Below are 20,954 nucleotides of genomic sequence, written 5' to 3'. Positions count from 1 at the left end.
TAACCTTATTGTTACCTGGGATAGAGATTCAATCGATCTGCTTCCTATTGCCGTAATCTCAACTTTAATAGCTTTTAAGGCTGCATGGCCCAATTCAAATCCTTTGATCTTCCCAGATGCTGTAAGTCCCAAAGTTCACAAACAATTTTACTACTGCAGATTGCTGTTTCTAAATGCACGTTGTCAATGTTGTGCACATTTTAAAGTGAAGCCCAATCTTTTGCTTTTCAATTTCAGGGCCACATAATCCACCCTGCCCTTAGCCAAACAGATGTCTTCTCTCCCCACCTCCCTTCATACTAAAAGTGAAGTTAAATCCCTGACAGATTGTGCAGTCTGATAGCTTTCGTAATATGCTGTTGTTAACTAAAGGCCTTTTGTTAGAAAAGATGTGGAAGCAAGCAGTATATCTTAACATGGTTTCTCCTCAAATACAAGCAGAACACAGCCTTAGAAAGGCCCCGTTAAAGAAGGACCCCCCCCCCTATGCATTCTGGTTTATTTACCACCACTGGTTGTCATCTTAGTCTGCAATAATCATTGTCGCTTCCTACTAACTTGCATGTGAAGCCTGCACAGCTGGGCAAGATCAAAGAAAAAAGGACAACCCAGAGTCTAGGAAGATTGTGAAATGTCCCCACCCCCAATTTCTTTCCATCTGGACCAAGTTGTTGTTTATAAGATACGCTGTCAAATGACTTACCCATTATCTCTTGACTACTGATATCTGATCTTTCTTCCCCTCCGTTCCCAGCCTCCTCACAATATTTCACTCTGCAACTGCTTCTAATATTGCCATTGGCTTTCTCTTCCCAAAAGCAACTCTACCTTGATTTGAGTCTAGACTACTTATTGTTTATGATTATCTCTTCTGTTGGACTGAGGCTAGACAAAGACTCTGATTTCTAAGCCCAGGAAACATGGTTAACAACCAGGCTGGGCATGCATGCTGATGGCAAGAAGGCATTATCAAACAATGGCACAGTAAGAACCACAATTGCAGCTACATCTCCAAAATGGGACAACATGTCCAAAAGATGGCAGAGGAGAGACATTTTCAGCTATATTATCATCTGCATGGAGAACTCCCTCCACAAGATGCACAGTTACTTGGTACCTGTGTTAATGTCTCTTGGATACCAAGCAAACATTTCATTTTCCCAAATGTTCAATCTGTGCTTAACATGCCTTTCATGTACATGATACAGCCGTGTTCCCTTCACTGTCCTGCTCATTAAAGGTAAAGGTTCCTCTCGCACATATGTGCTAGTTATTCCCAACTCTAGGGGGCGGTGCTCATCTCCGTTTCAAAGCTGAAGAGCTAGTGCTGTCTGAAGACGTCTCCATGGTCATGTGGCTGGCATGACTAAACGGCGAAGGCGCACGGAACATTGTTAACTTCCCACCAAAGGTGATCCCTATTTTTCTACTTGTGTTTTTACATGATTTAGAACTGCTAGGTTGGCAGTAGCTGGGACAAGTAACGGGAGCTCACTCTGTTACGTGGCACTAGGGATTCGGACCGCCGAACTGCCAATCTTTCAGATTAACAAGTTCAGCATCTTAGCTACTGAGCCACGGTGTCCCTCGTCCTGCTCATTACTGCTTCCTAAATCAGCACAACCCAAGACATAAGAGGCAACCCACTGCTGTTCATTCCATATCTTCTTATATTCTTACTTTGCCACAAAAAAGGAGAGGGAGGGAGGGAGGGAGGGAGGGAGAGAGAGAGAGAGAGAGAGAGAGAGAGAGATGCAATTAAAATCAGAATGTCAAATGAAAGGATCACATTACAATGAGGGTTCACTTTCAGTTCTAATATAAGCAATGTATTATACACACCTGAAGTGCGTAAGATACAGAAAGTCCAACGAGGCCAGCACTCAAACTGTTTTTACTTAGTACGGCAAAAAGGGCTGCAAAGAATACTACGCAGTTTCCCACAAATTCAACTCTAACTCCCAGCCACCTAGTAAATGAGAAAACATTTTTAGTACAGAATCCTCACTTCATTTGGAACTATTTGTCTTTTCCAATAAGAGGCTGAGATTAAAAACAACTTTACCTGTTGGCTACAATTCCAGGATAGTAACTTTTCTGATTGTCATTCACCTTTGTGTCATTGGTGTAAATAAAAGACGTCTCTCTTTTGTAGGCTCGGATGATGCTGGCTCCTGTGACTGTTTCCGAAAAATTCGAATATATGGGGGATCTGCTAACGGATTCCAGTCGCTTTAATTGACGAGAGGTAGCTACATAGAACCGCTGCCATTGCAGGTTCAAAAGCATTATGTTGCGGGGAGGGGGGACACAGAACAAAAGCTCTTAAAACATTTTACAAATTTGATCTCAAGATTGTGACATCATAGATAACCAATACAGTTCCCAAAGGAGAAAAGCCTTGGAAAAAGAAGCTGTATCTAATTCTCTGGGATTGTCTCACTAAATCTTGGGAAAGCCTATGAGACATCAGAATCAATAGTAAAGCCGTTCCTGAGCTGTGCCATTTTAGCTTCAGGTGATGTTTACATGCTTGGATGCTCTAAGTATGAAAATGTCTTATGTCTTATAGACTGAAAAACAACTTCTGAGGAAAAGCTAGTCTGACCTTGATTATGAGGGTATAATCTATTTTCTGGAAGAGATTTCAAATATAGATTTCACCATCACCCCACTCCATCCTAATATACTAGCTGCATCAATATCACTTTAAAAACAGTGATTTTGAACACAAGCCTTCCAATCAGGAAAAGAAGCCTTAACCTATCATGATAAGATTCTTTTTCCATTGTTAATGTCAAATCCCCACTGCATTATAAATATATATAAAAAAAACATGCCAAAATAGTACTAAAGTGATCTACACCAGTAGAGATTAAAATTATCTTCCATTTTTCTTCTGAACTGTTTCTGGTTTGTTAAATGTTTTTTAAATGCTAGCAACTGCTTTTACTTTGATGATATTTAATGTTTTTTATTTTATTTTTATTATTTTGGTTTCTACTGGTAAGCGTTTTCTACCATTGCTGGAGCAGCTTATAGACAAAGGGCAGGCTATAATTATTTTAGGAAAGATCACAACAGCAAAAATACTTGCAATAGGGAAGTAAGTAAATGATTGTGAATAAGTTATTCAGTCTTGTAAACCTAACTGAGATTTCCTTCATACAGAAGAGCTGGCTTCTGTGTTTCAAAGGGACTGCACCCAGGAAAGTATGCAATTATGTTAAGTATTAATTAACAGATTAATTCTTTCACATTGAAAGAGTGCATTACCTGCCCAGGTTTCTGGTACTTCAAAAATAATCATGCAAATAATGAGGTGACAAAAAAAGAAGAAAAATGACGAGCGTTACCTGCGCAAAATAATACACAACTGCTAAAGGTATTATAACCACAGCAAATATCGGAGTGCTTGCTATGATCACAATCATTGTGGATACAGAATTAAAGAAGGTTCCAAGAAACATCAGTATGGTTGGCGGTATCACTTCATCAATCACATAGATGTCCTTAGAAAAGCGGTTAATGATTCGGCCTGTTGGAGTTGTATCGTAGAAAGACTGTGGAGTGTGGAGCTTATTTTCTAGCAGTGCTGCATGCAGAATACGGGCTGCCTTGATGCCACCCATGGCTAGGGAAAAGGAAGAGATCAGAACAAACAGCCCTGTTGCAAAAGAGGAAACAATGGGAAGGAGATGTCAATCACATTGTATCCCAGAAGTTAGAAATTCTGTTTTATGCAACTTCACTACATTGTTAGTCTGTCTTCTATCAGGCCTGCACCCATCTTTTCTTTTGGGTCTTTGACCTGCCACACTTTCTATTATTCTGCTATGTATTTTCTATTGTGGGAAAATGGGAGCGGGGATTGTAAGGAGTCACATACTATGTAGTCACAACAAAATTCTTTCTAGAAAGCCAAGGTCATCCTTTGTCTCTGCACCTCTGCACCTGACCAGAACTGGATGGGTGGAACTGCCAGAATGGCAGTGGGAGATTGGACCATGTGATGGACTTGTGGGTGAAGGGGCAAGATTTTGAACTTTCAACTGGGTGGGAAAACCAGGAAGCTTTTGCATTCGGGTTTTCCCAGATGTGCCAACATGGCTCTTTTAATAAATTGGAACTTTGAGCAATACTTTGCCTTGGATTCTGATTTACTTTTGGATGCTATTTGGACCCCTTTGTGAGGGGTCTGTCAGCCTTGGAAGCACTTTTTCGAGCTACCACATTTAGTGCCTGGGAAAGCAGGAGGGGGGATTTCAAGGAGCAGTGGAAGTTTAGCCACAACAACAGTCTTTTCCCTGGGAATCAAGAACAATTGCCCTGCACCTGGAGGGGAGTGACTGGGGGTAGTCTCCAGTTGGGATGAAGACATAATTAGGCAATGTGATGGACTTGGGGGTGCAGGGGATGGAACTTTGACTTTCTTCTGGGTGGGGAAAACCTAAAACTCTCAGATTCGGGTTTTCCCAGATGTGCCAATATGACATCTCTCCTGGCCTCGGAGTCTTCTTTCATTGGTGGTGTTACTTAGAACCCTGACAGGGTCTTTGGTGCTCTTTGAGCTTGCTTGTTTTCTTGAAGACGTTTCATTACCCAAAGTAGGTAACATCATCAGCGCTGATAATGTTACATAGTTTGGGTAATCAAAACTCTGCAAGAAAACAAGCAAGCTCAGAGAGCACCGAGGACCCCTGATTTCAACGCTGAACTACAAATATTCTCCTTTATTAGTGTCTCCTATTTTTTTGCAGACCACAATATCTTCTCTCTTTTTATTCTATTACTACTGATACAGGCCTGTCGAGAGCACTGAAATGCTTCCGGGTTGAAAGCATTGAATGGGGACATTACCATTGCTTGGGGTAAAGGAAGGATACAAAAGGCCTGCAGATCAAAATGGGGTGCTGACACAATGCAATAAAACACAATGCCGAAGCAACGTAACTGTTTAGTATTTTGTTCATTCTGTGCAAGGATTTTTTGAGTAAGTATTAAAGAATGCTAGAAACCACAATGATCACTATTTTAAAATAGTTATATCAACACTCTTAACTAGGAATTTGAGTAATTGCCCTGTATAGATGGGCAGAAACATGTAATACAATTACCTTGCAAGATACCCAGGGCAGCATAGACTCCAATTCGCATTTTCACATTCTCTTGAGTCCCATTTATCACTTTATCGTTGGTCCACGCACTGAGCCATACATTGGCCCCAACTGCAGCACCATTTTGGCAGGAATACAGGAAGCATATCAACAAAGAAATAAGAGGACCAACAGACTTCATGTATTGCCAGAAAACAGTAAATTTGACCTGTAAATTGATGGAAAATAAATATTTACATATTGTACATGCAAAATTATTTTAATAATAATAATAGCAACTCACAAGAATAATTGAAAATTTGGAAATTAGAATATTTTACATGCAGATTATTTTGAGGGGGAAAAAACCCAAAGCTGAAACAAAGGAAATTCCTGAATAGAAGTACATCAAAGATTTGGTCAGGAAAATACGTTTGTTTACAAATCTAAATAAAGTACGCTTCTATAATATTTATGAAATTACCAAATTAAAGCATTAAAGAGATTTTAGATTGTATCTACATTCCATATCAAGACAAAGACAAACACTGCAGCGTGTCTATTTTCAAACTGGCCAAAAGCACCTTTTTAAATTCAGCAATAGTACAATATAATACTAAAGCAATCTCTAGCCTATTGTTTCAGAATATCACTGCATGAACTCTGCTGTAAATCCAGTTTACAGGATACACTTAAAGAACCTGCAAACCATAGCTTGATTCTCCATTTGTTACTGCTGTTACAAAAGTTGAATTATTCTTTTTTTCATCACAAAACAGCTGTAGGCGGCCTATAACCCCAACATCTCTGGATCACTTTTGCAGCTTGCAGAATCTCTTTGAACACTAATTAAGAAAATCAGTAAGGGAGTTTCTATCATCTTGACAGCAAAACATGAACAATGTGGCAGAAGGCTTTAAAAAGTTTATTTTTAAAAAAATCCCACCAAAAGTTTGGGCAAGAAATGTCGTAGTAAAAGGTATGTGTAAACCATACGAAATAATGAAAATGAAATGTTATAACTATGAGTAATAATATTATGTTTATTTGTATTCAAATGTATGATGCCCAGGCATCACAACATTCACACATTGATATCTATAAATAGTATAAAATAAAATAAAAACTTGATGGAAAAAAAAGCTGCCAAACCTCTCCGATAGCTGTATTCTTTTCTCTGTTCATATTCAAATCCCACATACATCTATGGAAATTCTTAAGTCATCTAAGTCATGGTTGTCCCAAAGATGTTTTTTTTTTCCCAAGAGGCAACTGGACTTTCTGGTTTTTCTTTGAAGATGTTTTGCTTCTCATCCAAGAAGTTTCTTCAGGTCCAAAGAAGCTTCTTGGATGAGAAGCGAAACATCTTCAAAAAAAAAAAACAACCCTAGAAAGTCCAGTTGCCTCTTGAAAAAAAAGCACTTTTGGGATAGATCCCACATAGTTAATTAGACAGTTATTCTACCACAAAAAAAGTTAATGTTAAGCAAAAGTTCCTTACTGTGCCAGTTTCAGCAGTTTCTGCCTGGATGAGTTTCTCAGAAGTGCCTTTTACAGGAGGCTCCATGGACTTTTTGTCACACACCTTTCGTTTGGTAGACTTTTTGCTAGATAATTCACCATCTGAAGATATTACACTGAGTTGTCTGATTTTTTTTTCAGAAAAAAATAAACCCAGAAAGATCCATTACTATGAAGTACACACACTTGATTTCAACTGTCAGCCTAGTCACTTAAAAGCGATTCCAGGCTTACCTGAGGAACTGTTTGCGGACTTCATTTGTGACTGGTTCATTATCTGCCAGATCTGTGTGGTTGCTGAGAGTGTCTTCAGCAAGCAGAACCTCTTCATCCTCCATTACTAAAGAGGGACAAATATTTAATTATTTGGGTTTTCTAAAAGAATATCTTTTAGACAGTCTGAGTTCAGTGCTTTCTAAGTCACAAAAAATAAGGAGCAAAAATGAAACTCAGCTGCAGGTAGTCCTTAAGACCATAATGGAGTACAAAATTTATGTTGCTAAGTGAGACAGTTGTTAAGTGAATTTTTCCTCATTTTACAACCTTTCTTGCCACAATTGTTAAGTGAATCGCCGCAGGTGTTAAGTCAGGAACACGGCTGTTAAGTGAATTTGGCTTTCCCATTGACTTTGCTTATCAGAAGGTCGCAAAAGGGGATCACATGACTCCAGAACACCCAGGAATACACGCCAGTTGCCAAGTGTCTGAATTTTGATCACGCGACCATGGGGATGCTGCAATGGTCGTAAATATGAAAAACAATCATAAGTCACTTTTTTCAGTGCCTCCGTAACTTCAAACGATCACTAAATGAACTGTTGTAAGTTGAGGACTACCTGTATGCTTGCACTTAGGATTTCAGTGTATTGGGATTTTTAACGCATCCTTCCAGTTTCATCACCAAGTACATTGGATGGGATATTTTTTGAGATACTGACTCTGCCACATTTGAGTGAGCCTATACTAAACGAAAGCAAGAAACTACAGACATTGAGATCTTTGGCTGCACTACAGAACAATTATTTCTGAAGTTACTTGGGAGTATCTTATTGTACTATGTCCTACTTTTGAAGATGGTAGTGATGGTGGAAGAAATAAGAAAAAGAGGTGGAAAAACAGAAAATAATATATCTGGTGGAAAAACTGGAATGTCCTATTTTTATCCCAAAGGTGCTTTTTCCAGAGGCAACTGGACTTTTCTGGGGGGATTTTCTTTGAAGATGTTTTGCTTCTCATCCAAGAAGCTTCTTCAACTCTGATTGAATTGTACGTGATTCTTCAGAACTGAAGAAGCTTCTTGGATGAGAAGTGAAATGTCTTCAAAGAAAAAAAAACCAGAAAGTCCAGTTGCCTTTGGAAAAAGCACCTTTGGGACAATCATGACTTGGATGACTGAGATTCTCCATTGACATTTAGCTTCCTATTTTTATCTTATTCGTTTTAAAAATTGATAAATTGGTGAAACTGTTTAGATCAGGGGTCCTCAAGGGGCCAATTCACAATCACTCAGACTGTTGGAGGGCTAGACTGGCTGGCTGGGTATGGCTAGATGGTCATGTGACTGGGTGGGCATGGGCAATTTAGCAGTCTATTAAACAATACACACAAATTAAACTTTAATTTGTTATGCCCCTGGGGTGGAAAGCAGATTAGTGAAGAGATGCGGCTGCCTGGGGGGGGGGGGGAGGGTGCATCTCTCTCTCTCTCTCTCTCTCTCTCTCTCCCCCTCCTTCCCTCTCTCTTTGGAGGCTGGGGAGTCCAAAAACGGGCCCATTTTTGCCTCCAGAACCACTCTGCCATCCAAAAGCAAGCCTGTTTTGGCTTCCTGGGGCGTCTGTGCATCGTTTTTTGGGCCTCCTCAGCCTCCAGAATCATTCTGCTGCCCAAAATGGGCCCATTTTTGGCTTCCTGGGGCCTCCATGCATCTTGTTTTTGGCCTCCTCAGCCTCCAGAAGGTGGGTAGGGGGCAGTGGGACAATGTGGGTGAGGCAATGTGGGTGGGGCAGCCTTGTGGTCCCTCACAGGATGGATTAATGGCTTCGGTGGACCGTATTCGGCCCCCGGGCCATCGTTTGATGACTCCTGGTTTAAATCAATATGCAAGCATGTAGGCAGCTTTAAACATTTCTGAAATGTTAGGTAATTGTTATACCTTCTCTTTGTCAGTGCACATTCTGATGTTTTTCAAAGAGAGAGGGAGGGAGGGAGGGAGGGAGAGATTGATTGATTCCTGCATAATCTAACAGACTGAGCATCTCAATCTAAAAAGAACTAAAACAGCAACAATAAAAGTGTTATCACTTGTTGGCTCATCTTCTTCTATATCTTCATCAGGTGCATAATTGCGGAGGAATTCTGCAAAAGCCCCGTTTTGTTGCAAAAGCTCTTGATAGGATCCCATTTCAGAGATTCTACCATCCACAACAACTACAATGTAGTCCACCTGAGGTAAAAAATGAACGCCATGGGTCACCAAAATTCGAGTCTGAAAATAAAAACAGTATAGTGGTCAGGAATGCTGTCTTGCTAGAATTAAAACATTCTTAAAATACAGATATATTTAATTTTAATAGTTACAATTAAGACAAGCTTGATTACATTTTATGAAATAAACACTGCTGCAAACTTTAAAAAATGAACAACACCTCTCATATTACCAGCAGTGGCAAAATTCTGTGTTTCTGCAATTTCCACAAGAAAAAAATTGGTTACAGAATTATAGTTGTCAACTTGTACCTATTTTTTGGAGATATCTCCAACAATTTTTGGAACATTTTAGTTACTCACATACTTATTGGCTTTTCACCCATGTAAACTAGGGAGTGACCTAAACAGTTTGAGAACTTGTATTTTCTTAACAGGGATATTATTATCCACTATTAATGTCAGTACTATTTTTTTAAAAAAATATTGTAAAAAGTGATGTCTATTGCTGGTCTATGACTGTATTAAAGTTATATTCTTCTTAGCACATATTACCAGCCGGTCTCATAACAAACAATGGCAGAGGCATCTTGTCAATCTGACTTTCAAGCATCATTTAGAACTGATCAGATGGTAATCAGAGAGAGAAGATACAGCTAGTCCTTGACTTACGACCACAAATGAGCCCAAAATTTTGTTGCCAAGTGAGATATTTGTTAAGTGAGTTTTGCCCCATTTTATGACTTTTCTTGCCACACTTGCTAAATGAATTATTGCAATGGTTAATAACTTGCTTTTTAAGTGAATCTGGCTTCCCCATTGACTTTGCTTGTCAAAAGGTCCCAAAAACTGATCACATGACCCCAGGACAGAGCAACCATCATAAATAAGAACCAACTGCCAAGCACCTGAATTTGCAGAGGGATGCTGCAATGGTCCCAGTGGTGGGATACAAATAATTTAACAACTGGTTCTCTGCCCTATTAATTTCTTCTAACAACCACTTCACCAAACTGCTCAGAAAGTTAACAACCGGTTCTCCTAAAGGGGTGCGAACTGGCTGAATCCCACCACTGGTCCTAACTGTGAAAAATGGTTATAAGTCTCTTTTTTCATGTCATTGTAACTTTGAACAGTTGTATGTTGAGAACTATCAGTACAGAGGAAGACTATGTTCTTTCGTTTTATGAAATGCTATTATTTTAAATAAAATAATACAGCATATTAAAAGGTGAAAGAAAGGAATGTGTGTTTGTATGTATTTATTAATACACCACATGTATTTTGGATGATTTCTTGTACACAGCAGATGATGTCTAGGCACAAGGAAGATAACATTGAAAGGGGGGGGGAATCATATTTCAAGACAGGTGTAGGGAATTTGCAGCCCTCCAGATGGTGCTCAATGACAACTTGCAGCAATCCCAGCCAACATGATGATTGGTGAGGAATGATAGGAGTGGTGATTCAGCAATATCGGGAAGGGTGTGGGTTTCTGCTTCCTGCCCAAAGATGATTAAACATAGTAGAAAAATCTACCAGAAAAATATCAAAGGTCAACCAACCAACTAACAGTAACTGAGGACCAGAGGCGGTAAATACCACCTCTGACTGGCCCTGCCCCCATCTATTCTCTGCCTCCCGAGTCCCAGCTGATTGGGAGGGAATGGGAATTTTACAGTATCCTTCCCCTGCCACTCCCATCAAGCCATGGCCACAGAACCAGTAGTAAAAAAAAATTGAATCCCACCACTGCTGAGGACTAGTGTAATGTAAAGATTAGAGCCTTGGGTCAGGAGGTAGGAAATCCAGGGTCAAATCAAGCTTCAACCATAGAGGTTCACTGGGTGACTTTGAGCCAGTCACTATCTTCTAGTCCAGGTTCAAACATCAACGAGGATGATCTTCGCACAATATTGGAAAGATGAAGAACATCACATGATGAAGAGATAATTACGAAGATACTAGACTGTGCAGAAATGGATATACTTACATTGAAAACCAAACAGAAAGAAATATTATCAAACCTGGAACTTATTTTACCAGTGCTTGGAAAAAAGGAATGGCGACAGTGGTGTATTAACCATTAAACAGACTAAGCACCTGTTTAGGGCACCGTGCCCAAAGGGGGCACTACAAAGTTGAGAAAGAAAAAAAACAATGAAGATTTTTACAGTATGTACAAAGGAGGAGGGCACCAAGATTTGTCACTGCTTAGGGCACCAGTGAGCCTTAATCCGCCAATGAGTGGAGAGTAAGGATTGGAGTCTGTATTGTTAAGTAAATACCCAGACAACACAATGTTTATTAAGCACTAAGAAACGTGATTAATAGAAAATTAATAAATGTAATTTTTTAAAAAGGGTTCTTGTTCTGAGTGTAAAATATGAGGAGGGACTATGCCACCTTGAACTTCAAGAAAAAAAGTATGATGTACATCAAACGATTGAATGATTCAAGAAAAACAGGACTGGATTTCTAGGATGGAATGGATGAGCAGTAATGGACTGCAAATTCCATTGTATTGCATAGCTTATAGCTGTACCAAGAACAGCCTATCCCTGGACTGGCATCATTGTGGTCCATTGGATCAGGTAAGTAAAACACTGAAAAAGTCTGACTTATTAGACTTTTAAAAAAATCATAAATTTTACGACTAGCAGTGAGAATCTCTCTTTCAAAAGGGATATGTGCCAATAAATACGCAATTTTACATCTCTTTGGGCTCACCTTTCCTTTAAGTATTCCTTCTGGTCCAACAACATTGTCAAAGATGTGTTTTGCCACATGAGAATCTACTGCTGAAAGAGGATCATCTAACAAATAAACATCAGTGTTGCTGAACACAGCACGGGCAAGGCTTACTCGCTGCCGCTGGCCACCTGAAAGATTGATGCCCTGTGGGGTGAAAAGAGGAGAAAAGAGGGGGGGAATATATCACACCTTTCAAATGCAACAATGAATGGTGCCAGTTCTACCAAAACCTACCATATCTGCAGGGAGAGCTCAAACATGGGGAAACCTAAGGTGCAATTCAGATATCTGTGACCTGGAAAGACAATAATATTTGGTGCCCTATTGGCTGCATGCTCCCAGATATAGTATCCAATTGATTCAAAGAATTACAGAAGGGAAGGTCTGGAAGGGTTCTAGATCACTGTCCTAGTTCGCCCTTCTGCTCATTGTAGGAATCCACTATTATAGCATCTCTGTGTTCTGACTGAAGCTTCCCAAGAGCATGAAGCAAACTTCTTGTCCTAACAAAAACCCCTTTTATTAATATACTGTGAATTCTGTTCAGTCACATTCAGCAAAGTCTTTCAAGGGAGGATTTACAGTCATAGACCTTATCTGGCTTGGAGAGCTGACAGGCCGATATCTGCAAAACCTGGCAAGGAGTGTCGAGTCACAAACCAATTCAGCAAACTAATTGTCTCCTGCAAACTCCACTCCCCTTTCACTCCTCTTTTATTTCCTCTGGGAGGGGCCATTCATCATCCCCCTATGGCCTTACTCCCAAGCTGATCCCTGTTCTTTAGCTGTTCCCTTCATCTGGCAACTCTGTGCTTGCACACACTGGGAATAGACTCCAGCTGTTTGTCTGCCTCACTGATTTCTGACACTGAAGGCAGCTGATGACTGGCATATGGCTCTGGCCCCCTTTCTGCCTCCGACACATGAGCCCTCATCAGAGCCTTCCCCAGACTCCAGGACTGGCCCATGTTCCTCCCCAACCTCCTCACTGTCTGAATCTTCTGCCAGCTCTGCTGGCAGGCCACAACACTCTGTGAGATGCCTATCCAGCTTCTGTTTATATCCTGCCAGAAAAAGAGAGCCCAATATTTCTTGAGGGAATCTGTTCCATTATTGCATCAATTAATTACACCTAGATTGATATGCAGCTTCAGCCTTGGCACATAATCTTTCTGTTAGTTGGCTAATGGGAGTTATAGAGGTCACTGGTTACATGACAAAAAAACCCCAAAGCAGTATGGTCTTGGGGCTGGCAGGACAATGGGGAAATGACCAAGATAAATGACTCCTTCTTTCTAAGGGGGTGACACCTCCGGAAGTGCAGAAAAGGGCAACCAGTGTGCTCAGGAGCTGGTTGAGGAAAGGCTGAATTGCAGGAAAACAGATCACACCATAAAGCAGCTGGAAAGTTATGAAGCTAGAATTTCTCTCCCCCCCTTCTTTTTCTCCCTAAATTAATCCACTGAGGTTGCATGATGGAAATTCTCTGATATAAGATCTCTGGTACTGCCTATATCAAGTTGAATGAGTTTCAAAGGAATCAACTTGAATTGACTTTCAAGGATTAGACAAATCTGTGGAAGGGAAAGCTATAACACGCTTCATTGCTCAACTGAAATTTTATATATTTCCCAACAATCTGCTATAAATAAATAAACTAAATGAGGGTCCCTGTACTGCCTCAGACCAACATTTAATTAATGGGTCCAGGAGAGACTTGCTTAATACATGCTCTACTTGTGGCTTCTCCAAGGCATCAGAAAAATAGTGTGGAAAATGGATACTGGCCTAGGTAAATCCTTGCTCTAATCCAGCCTCAGGGGCTCTTTTTCTCTGCAAAAAATTAAAGAGCTTAAAAAATGCTGAGAAATTGGGACCACTGTTCCATTTTCAGGACCTTTCTTATCTTTTAGACTGGTAATAAGAAAATACTATCAGTCTTCCTCTGAATCAATCAATCAACCATTCATACATGCCCGCACTGCTTTGGTAATTTGAATTTAAATAAAAGGTAATTGTTTGGAAAATCCCACAATCTTTTTCAAAATGATGAGTGGAAAGCTTTAAATCCACTACATTATTCAAATGTCACTGCTTCCCATTTACTCTTCTCTTTCATTCTATCTTTTCCTCAACTCTGACTTTATATACAAACCTCATTTCTATCCCAATTAGTCCTCTGCTTAGCATACTTTCATAGCCTGGTATGCTCCACCACGTTGCTTTTTCCCCACAGTGCTTTCTTCCCTAGCTATATAAATTTGCAGAATAAATAAATATAAAAGCTCAAGCTCATTACAGCCATTCCTCATTTAGTGGTTTGCTTTATTAAGTGACCATTTGCAAATAAAATGATAAGAAACAATAGTAAACAGTAGTAAAAAAAATCATTTTTCAATCAATTCATGTACTTACGACCAAATTTCTACACCTGATAACAATGCACACTGCAGTGAGGCTGGTGTTGCTGCATGAGGGAATTTTATCTAAATTAGATGGCATCATCTCTCTCTCTCTCTCTCTCTCTCTCTCTCTCTCTCTCTCTCTCACACACACACACACACACACACACACACACACACACACACACATGCACGCACGCACACGGTTTGCATTTTGTTGGAGATGAATTGCAGTTGCTAAGTAAGGAGAAAATATTTAGCTTTCTTTCATTCTCACTATACATAAGGAGTTGATTGTCCTTATTCTATCTAATCTTATTTATCCTTGACTCCTGTGAAATGGGTAACTGTTACGTTTTATGGGATGAAATTACTTAATTTGACTTAGATTTGACAACTGACCTGTACTTCTTTCTGGATCACGTTACGGGCTTCCGAATCTCATTATGCAAAAGATTTGGTAGAATTCAACAATGTAGATTCAGGTTCTGGAACATAGTCCCCACCTTTGCTTTGCTTTTTGTCTCACCCATTTGTATTTTGAGAAGAGAGTACTGATGTCCATGCTCACCCCCAAATTATTTATTTCATGAATAGAATGAATAATGAGATGGACATTTTGGGAGTGTCCCTGGCATGGTCAAACTGTATTCACCAGTGGTGGGTTTCCTATTTTTTTTACTACTGGTTCACTCATGCATGTGTGCAACGCTTCTGCGCATGCACAGAAGCATCCGGGTGGGTGGATGGAGCCTCCCGCTGCCACTACTACTGGTTCCCCCCATTCAGGCTGAACCGGGAGCATCCCACCTCTGGTATTCACCCCCAAAGCCTTGCTGTGATGATAGTGGAGAGGACTCAGAGAGGCAACTATTGCATGTCTTGCTAAAGGTCTTACCTTCTCACCTATTTCTGTTTGATCTCCTCCAGGAAGCATCTCAAGATCTTGTTTCAAGGCACATCCCTCTAACACAGTCTGATATTTCAGCTCGTTAAGAGGGTGGCCAAACAAAATATTATCTTTCAAAGTAGCATTCTGGATCCAAGGTAGCTGGGGTACATAAGCAACCGAACCCTAAAAGCAGTAACATAAGACAAATCTGATTAGAAGCTACACAGATATTTCAAATATTCAGATTGTCAGAATATTTTTCAAACTGCTGAAAACCAACCTTCACTGCCACATCTCCACTGAGTTTCTCCATTTCACCAAGAAGAGCTGACACCAAGGAAGACTTCCCGCAGCCAACCTGGCCCACTACGGCCACCAAAGAACCAGTGGGGACTAGCCAATTTATACTGGAGGAGAGGACAAAGGCAAAACCAAGAGATTTGCTCAGAAGTGGAACTGATTTAAAATGTAAGCATTAGAGCAAAATCAACAAAGAACTCAACAAACAACAAAGAAGGATTCTTAAAGGCTAACTGATATTTTGTGACATACGCTTGAGTGGACTACAGCTTAATTTGTCAGAGCTTGAAAGTGAAAATAGACTGCTATTGCTGAAACAGACCAAGACATGTTTTCTGGAGTCCGTCATAAGAAAAAAACCTAGCATGCCTGCCTATTTTTCCTTTACGTGAAAGTTCAGTGCAAAATTCTAACAGGAACCTTTATTTAATCAACCTTAACCTCATTCATGTTTCAGTAATCTGAGAAAGAATGAAGAACACGAGCTGCAGAATTCATGACTACAGAAGAGGAAGGCATGAAAGATATTTTGATGTCACTCATGTGCCACCTTAAGAAATTAAGGAACAGAAAGTACAAATGCAACCAGCTGTTTTCTCTCTCCGCATTGATTCTTAAGGTCAGTGCTAAACAGAATGGGGTTGATTTTTTCATGCAAGCTAACTGTTCACAGCCACAGTATATGGAAGTTTGTGACCTAAATTGTAAAGGAAGCAGATGATAATGAATTAAGAAATGAAAAAGATAAAAACATATATTTGTACATCTGTGAAATTAAAAAAGGAGAAGGAAGAAATAGGTCTGAATGAAGGTGATTTGACTTGAATAAAAGAAAATAATTGGCCCTTTGGAGATATTCAAACAAATTAGAATGGTAACAGTTACTTCCTTAAAAATATATGATTTGAATATACGATTTAAGAATCTCTGTTTATACATATTCAATCTAAAAGAACAATTGATTCCAGATGATTCTAGATCAGTGGTCCGTAACCGTTGTGACTTGGTGCCCAGCTGAGGCGGGGGGGGGGGGGGGAACCTAGGCACAGGAATGGTGGGATGGTGCGCAAACAGCTCAACTTGCGCAAGCATGAGCTGCATGCAAGTCGACCCACCGTTCACATGGCCTGGTTGCAAATAGGCCAAGGCCCAGTAGTCAGTCACAGCCCAAGGGTTGGGGACCTTTGTTCTATATGGCTGATACTTTAAAAAGGAAAGAACAATACAATAAAGATCATGCATGTCCAGAAAAACAAATGCAGCACACCAAAGAAAAACTGACAAGGGGACAACCACTATTCTTTTTCCAGGCTTACGAGAACAGCCAGGTTTTCAGTGATGTTTGGAATTTCATTAGAGTGGGAATCATATAGAACTCTGGGGAGAAATGGTTCCAGATAGCAGATATTATGACAGAGAAGGTAGACTTCCTAGATTCCGATAGAATTATTTGATTGAAGGGAATGTAATGTATCCACACTGCCTAATCTTACTAGACTGGCAGAAAGTACTGGACATGGTGGCCTATCAATAGCACTAGCACTTAGACTTATATACCACTTCATAGTGCTTTAAAGCCTTCTCTAAGCGTTTTACAGAATCAGCATCTTGCCCCCAACAATCTGGGTCCTCATTTTACCCACCTCGGAAGGATGGAAGGCTAAGTCAACCTAAGCCTGGTGAGATTTGAACTGCCAAATTGCAGGCAGCTGGCAGTCAGCAGAAGTAGCCTGCAGTACTGCATTCTAACCACTGTGCCACCGTGGCTCAAATAACTAGGCTCTGTGTCCTGAAGGGCTTTATGATCTTTTACTTTGAATTGTACCTGGAAGCTACTGGCAATCAATGTAACAAGAGGCTGTGACTTTGGGAGAGACCATTTTTTGACACAGTCAAGAGTGGATCTTGAGGGGAAAAATGGATAATAAAGAAAGAAGAATAAAATAAATAAGAGTAAAAGTAGAATGACTGCAGGAAGAAAAGTACAAATTCTGCATGAAAAGGTATTAAAAGCCAGATTAATCACCTCAAAGAATGAATAAGTGGATATAAGGTATATAGGTTGTGGACGCTGCTTACAACAGAGTGAAAAGAAGACCTCTGAAGTTACAGAATGCCTTCCAAATAAGTGAATTTACATTGATGGGGCACTCCCCTCCCCCAAAGGAAAGCTTGATAGAATGAAGAAGTGAAAAAAGAGACTGAGAATGAGGGTGGAAAGGAACTCATAGAATGATTTTTGGGGAAAAAAACATGATGAAAGAGCTATAAAAAGAAAAGGATCTAGTTACAAAGAACAGTGTCAAGGAGAGGAAGAAATGGTTAAAATTAAAAGAGGAAGAGAAAATGCAGAGTAGTAGCTAAGGAAATAAAAAGCTATTTTGGAAGGGTTAAAAGGGGTTTTAAAAATAACCCTCTAGAAGAGGAGTAAAATTTAAGGATTAATATAGATTCAAAAATTTCCTCAAAATATTCCTTGAAGTAATTTGTGCCAACATGGATGAGTAGGAAGGGCCTATGATTGGAAGGTCTAATAAGAATTTTCAGTCTTTTTTCACATCAACAAATCATCAGTGCATATGCCCTGTATATTGAAATACTGTTAAGAAATTACATTTTGATTAAGAATATTATAATAGATATAATGTGATAACTATATACTGGAATACGAGTGTTTTTTTAAAGAATATACTGTGGCACTGGCCTACTTAATTGCAAAAGCAGGCTATTTAAGGAGGCACAGGCAATAAATCAGAGTTGCTCTGGGCTACAGAACACTAGAGATGGAGAAATATTTGATGCAATTTTATGCTGCTGGACAAGACAGTTATCAAGGACATTTGAAATCCCGAGATAAGGAAAATGATATTTGAAAGCCCAAAATCAGATTCTTAGGACTTGGATCAATCAGAAAGGAAAGATAGAAAGAAAGAACTTAGACCTAGAACATAAAAGAACCCTAAAACCCTGACACAGGAGAGAAGACCTCATTAAACTTGGGCTTACATTTTCCACTCCCTGTTTGCTGGTGTTCTTCATCTCAGTTGCATAGGAAAACATCTCACGGAGCAATGAGCAGCCTGGTTTTGCATCTTGCTAATCATTTATCCTCATGCCTTTGCTTTCAGTTTTGTTCATGTTAGAAAAAAAGCTTAGCAGAGCTGGATTTGTTTAGTTTATTTGCCGCTGCTTTATTGTAATATATTGTATGCATGTAGCTTTTGTCAGAAGTAAAATCTCTTTAGTGAATTGTGTATATTTGTTTATGCCTACAGAGTCAGAATTAATAAACAGGCCTCTGAGCATATAAGAGCTTTGTAAAACATGCACATGTCTGAATCTTCTGACTGCCCAATGAAGATGAGTCAGTTTGATCCTAGATATGAATTGAGCAAGAAAGCTTTAAGAACTGACAGCAATTTGCTACTTAAGGAGTGCCGTCCATCAAGGCATGGGACTGAACCAAAGAAGTTGCAGATTGGCTCCTAATATCACTGTTGTCCACAGTGAGCATTTAGAATTGTTCTACACAACTGATGAATATACAAAACCACTGTGCCATTTATGAGAGGGATGTAAAACTGCAGAATCCATTCTGGCCCGAGATAATTTATTGAAATGGTAGAGCCAACATTGTAAAGTCTGCATTCTCTTAATAAGCAATGGGAGAAGGCGCAGCAGCAGCCGGTAACATATTTCCATTTTGCAAAATCCCAACTGCAGCTCACTGAGAATTATGTCACATGCTGTGTAAAGAAAATAACAAGCTGTTTAGTGACATTTAAGAGCATTTTGCTCTTCAGTAACCATTCAAGAAGTAGTTGAGATTGAAAAATAGTAAAAACTTTGCAAAGTTGGAAAGGACTAATTTTCACTTACATAAGTCATCAGTTCCAAGTAAAAATATAAATTGGGAGGGGGGGCTTTCAAATAACATTTAAAAACTGCATTAGCTGCTCACTCCCAGAGAGACAAGATGCCAGAAAATGTCAACAAATACAATTGAAAAAAGTTTCCTTACTCTTTCAGAGCTGGGTCAAGATCCTTTGCCCAGCTGAATGTTCCATGCCTTATGGTAACTGCATATCCTATAAACACAACAAAACATGAAGGAAAAAAATGAAGCTGCAATTCTATCCATCAGCTTTCCGCAATATGGAGCCTTCCAGATAGGTTGAAATGTAACTTCACCCAAAGCCTGCAAGTCCTGCAACATTTGGAGAGCAACTTCTGGCAAGAGTCCTATGCATGCATCCTGGTCGAAGGCAGTATGATTTATTTCAGAATAGACATGCACAGAATTATACTGGAAAGAGTATAGAAAAAGGCGAACCTTTTTGGCACCACACATGGGGAGCACCGGAAACCGGAAGACCAGCTGGCCGGCATACATACTTACGCTGGAACCCAGAAGAGCAATGGACAATGGCTGGCGTGCCCTGGGAGATGGCTCTGCGTGCCACTTCCGGCGCATGTGCCATAGGTTCGCCATCACAGATATATATATGTTTAATGCCAAAGAAGTAGTAGACTGATTGGATGAATTTACTAAGGAGATTTGAGGAACTCCCATGAAAGGTTTACTCTTATTTTTCCCCAACTCTTTAAGCAATGTCTTGTTAAGTACGTAATCACAAGTCATGATGCTGGGGTCAGATCAACAGAAAGCAGATTTTGGAAAGTTGAGGGTCATTCTCTAAAATGTTATAGAATGTCAGAAGTTTCTGTAGCCTCTTCCAAGTTGCTCTCTGAAACCACACTGTTTATGAGATAAGGAGAAATGGTTTTAACATAAGCAACCTTAGCTTAAATATTTATCCACTAGCTCAGGCTTGTTTATCAGCCAGTTATAGCTGCTCCCTAAAGAGACTATGCTCAATATTTGCCCCCTATCCCACACCTTTACTTTTCCTACAAATGGAAAAGCCTCTCAAAAATAAGGGCTAAGGGAAGAGTCATCAGGATGGCAAGGCATCAGTGGAAACTCTGACAAGCTTTCAAGTTGAACAGATGGAAAGATGCAGGCTTCGTCTGTGGAGCTGCACGCAATACAGTAAGCCTTTATTCACTCCTGCTTCTTTTATTCAGATACATGCCACGGAAGCTAGATCTCTCAAAAGGGAAGCAACCTAGAATCTCCCTGCACATCTAATTGGGCCTGGAGGCTTTTCCATAGAGCTACAAGCAATCCAGTGAGCCACTTGAAACCTTCTTTCTCATTTTGGCTCCTTTTTCAAGCCTTCAAATTAAAAACACCCTGGGCAGAAAAGAACCTGGGACAGCCACCACTTGTCTTTCAGTCTGTGTTTGGATGTCACAGCAAAACCAGGGTTTATCCAATGCCCTTGGACTTCCTCAGCCCTCAGTTGACTCCCACTTTCTACCCTCTCTCCCAGAATCCTTGGTTTTATTAAATGCCATCTCATCCAAGACTGGGGAAAAATGATTAATCTGAACTACAGTTTGTTTGAAATAAATCAGCTTTAAACTATGATTGCATTCACACAAACAAAAATCTCATCTACTTCTACCAGCAGGAATAATGAGCCCAGAAGACATCCTTCC

The 20,954-nt window shown here is 39.9% G+C and overlaps 1 protein-coding gene across 1 annotated transcript in view; it reads right to left on the bottom strand.

Moving 5' to 3' along the window:
* The window catches only part of ABCC3 (ATP binding cassette subfamily C member 3), an 81,877-nt gene that overhangs the window by 9,739 nt on the left and 51,184 nt on the right, over nucleotides 1–20,954 (bottom strand). Inside the window, exons 15-25 of the mRNA XM_087710030.1 lie at nucleotides 19,411–19,477; nucleotides 15,370–15,496; nucleotides 15,096–15,272; nucleotides 11,772–11,939; nucleotides 8,919–9,102; nucleotides 6,852–6,957; nucleotides 6,598–6,742; nucleotides 5,118–5,325; nucleotides 3,357–3,667; nucleotides 2,066–2,265; nucleotides 1,843–1,969 (exon numbers count right to left, since the gene is read on the bottom strand). Of these exons, the coding sequence (XP_087566156.1) occupies nucleotides 1,843–1,969; nucleotides 2,066–2,265; nucleotides 3,357–3,667; nucleotides 5,118–5,325; nucleotides 6,598–6,742; nucleotides 6,852–6,957; nucleotides 8,919–9,102; nucleotides 11,772–11,939; nucleotides 15,096–15,272; nucleotides 15,370–15,496; nucleotides 19,411–19,477 (1,820 nt within the window). The remainder of the gene's footprint in view (nucleotides 1–1,842; nucleotides 1,970–2,065; nucleotides 2,266–3,356; nucleotides 3,668–5,117; nucleotides 5,326–6,597; nucleotides 6,743–6,851; nucleotides 6,958–8,918; nucleotides 9,103–11,771; nucleotides 11,940–15,095; nucleotides 15,273–15,369; nucleotides 15,497–19,410; nucleotides 19,478–20,954) is intronic.

The sequence above is a fragment of the Thamnophis sirtalis genome, unplaced genomic scaffold (genome assembly GCF_051295495.1).
Source record: "Thamnophis sirtalis isolate CommonGarterSnake01/CBP01778 unplaced genomic scaffold, rThaSir2_p1.2 scaffold_3, whole genome shotgun sequence".
Taxonomy (NCBI): domain Eukaryota; kingdom Metazoa; phylum Chordata; class Lepidosauria; order Squamata; family Natricidae; genus Thamnophis; species Thamnophis sirtalis.
This window is presented reverse-complemented; position numbering and strand designations above follow the sequence as displayed.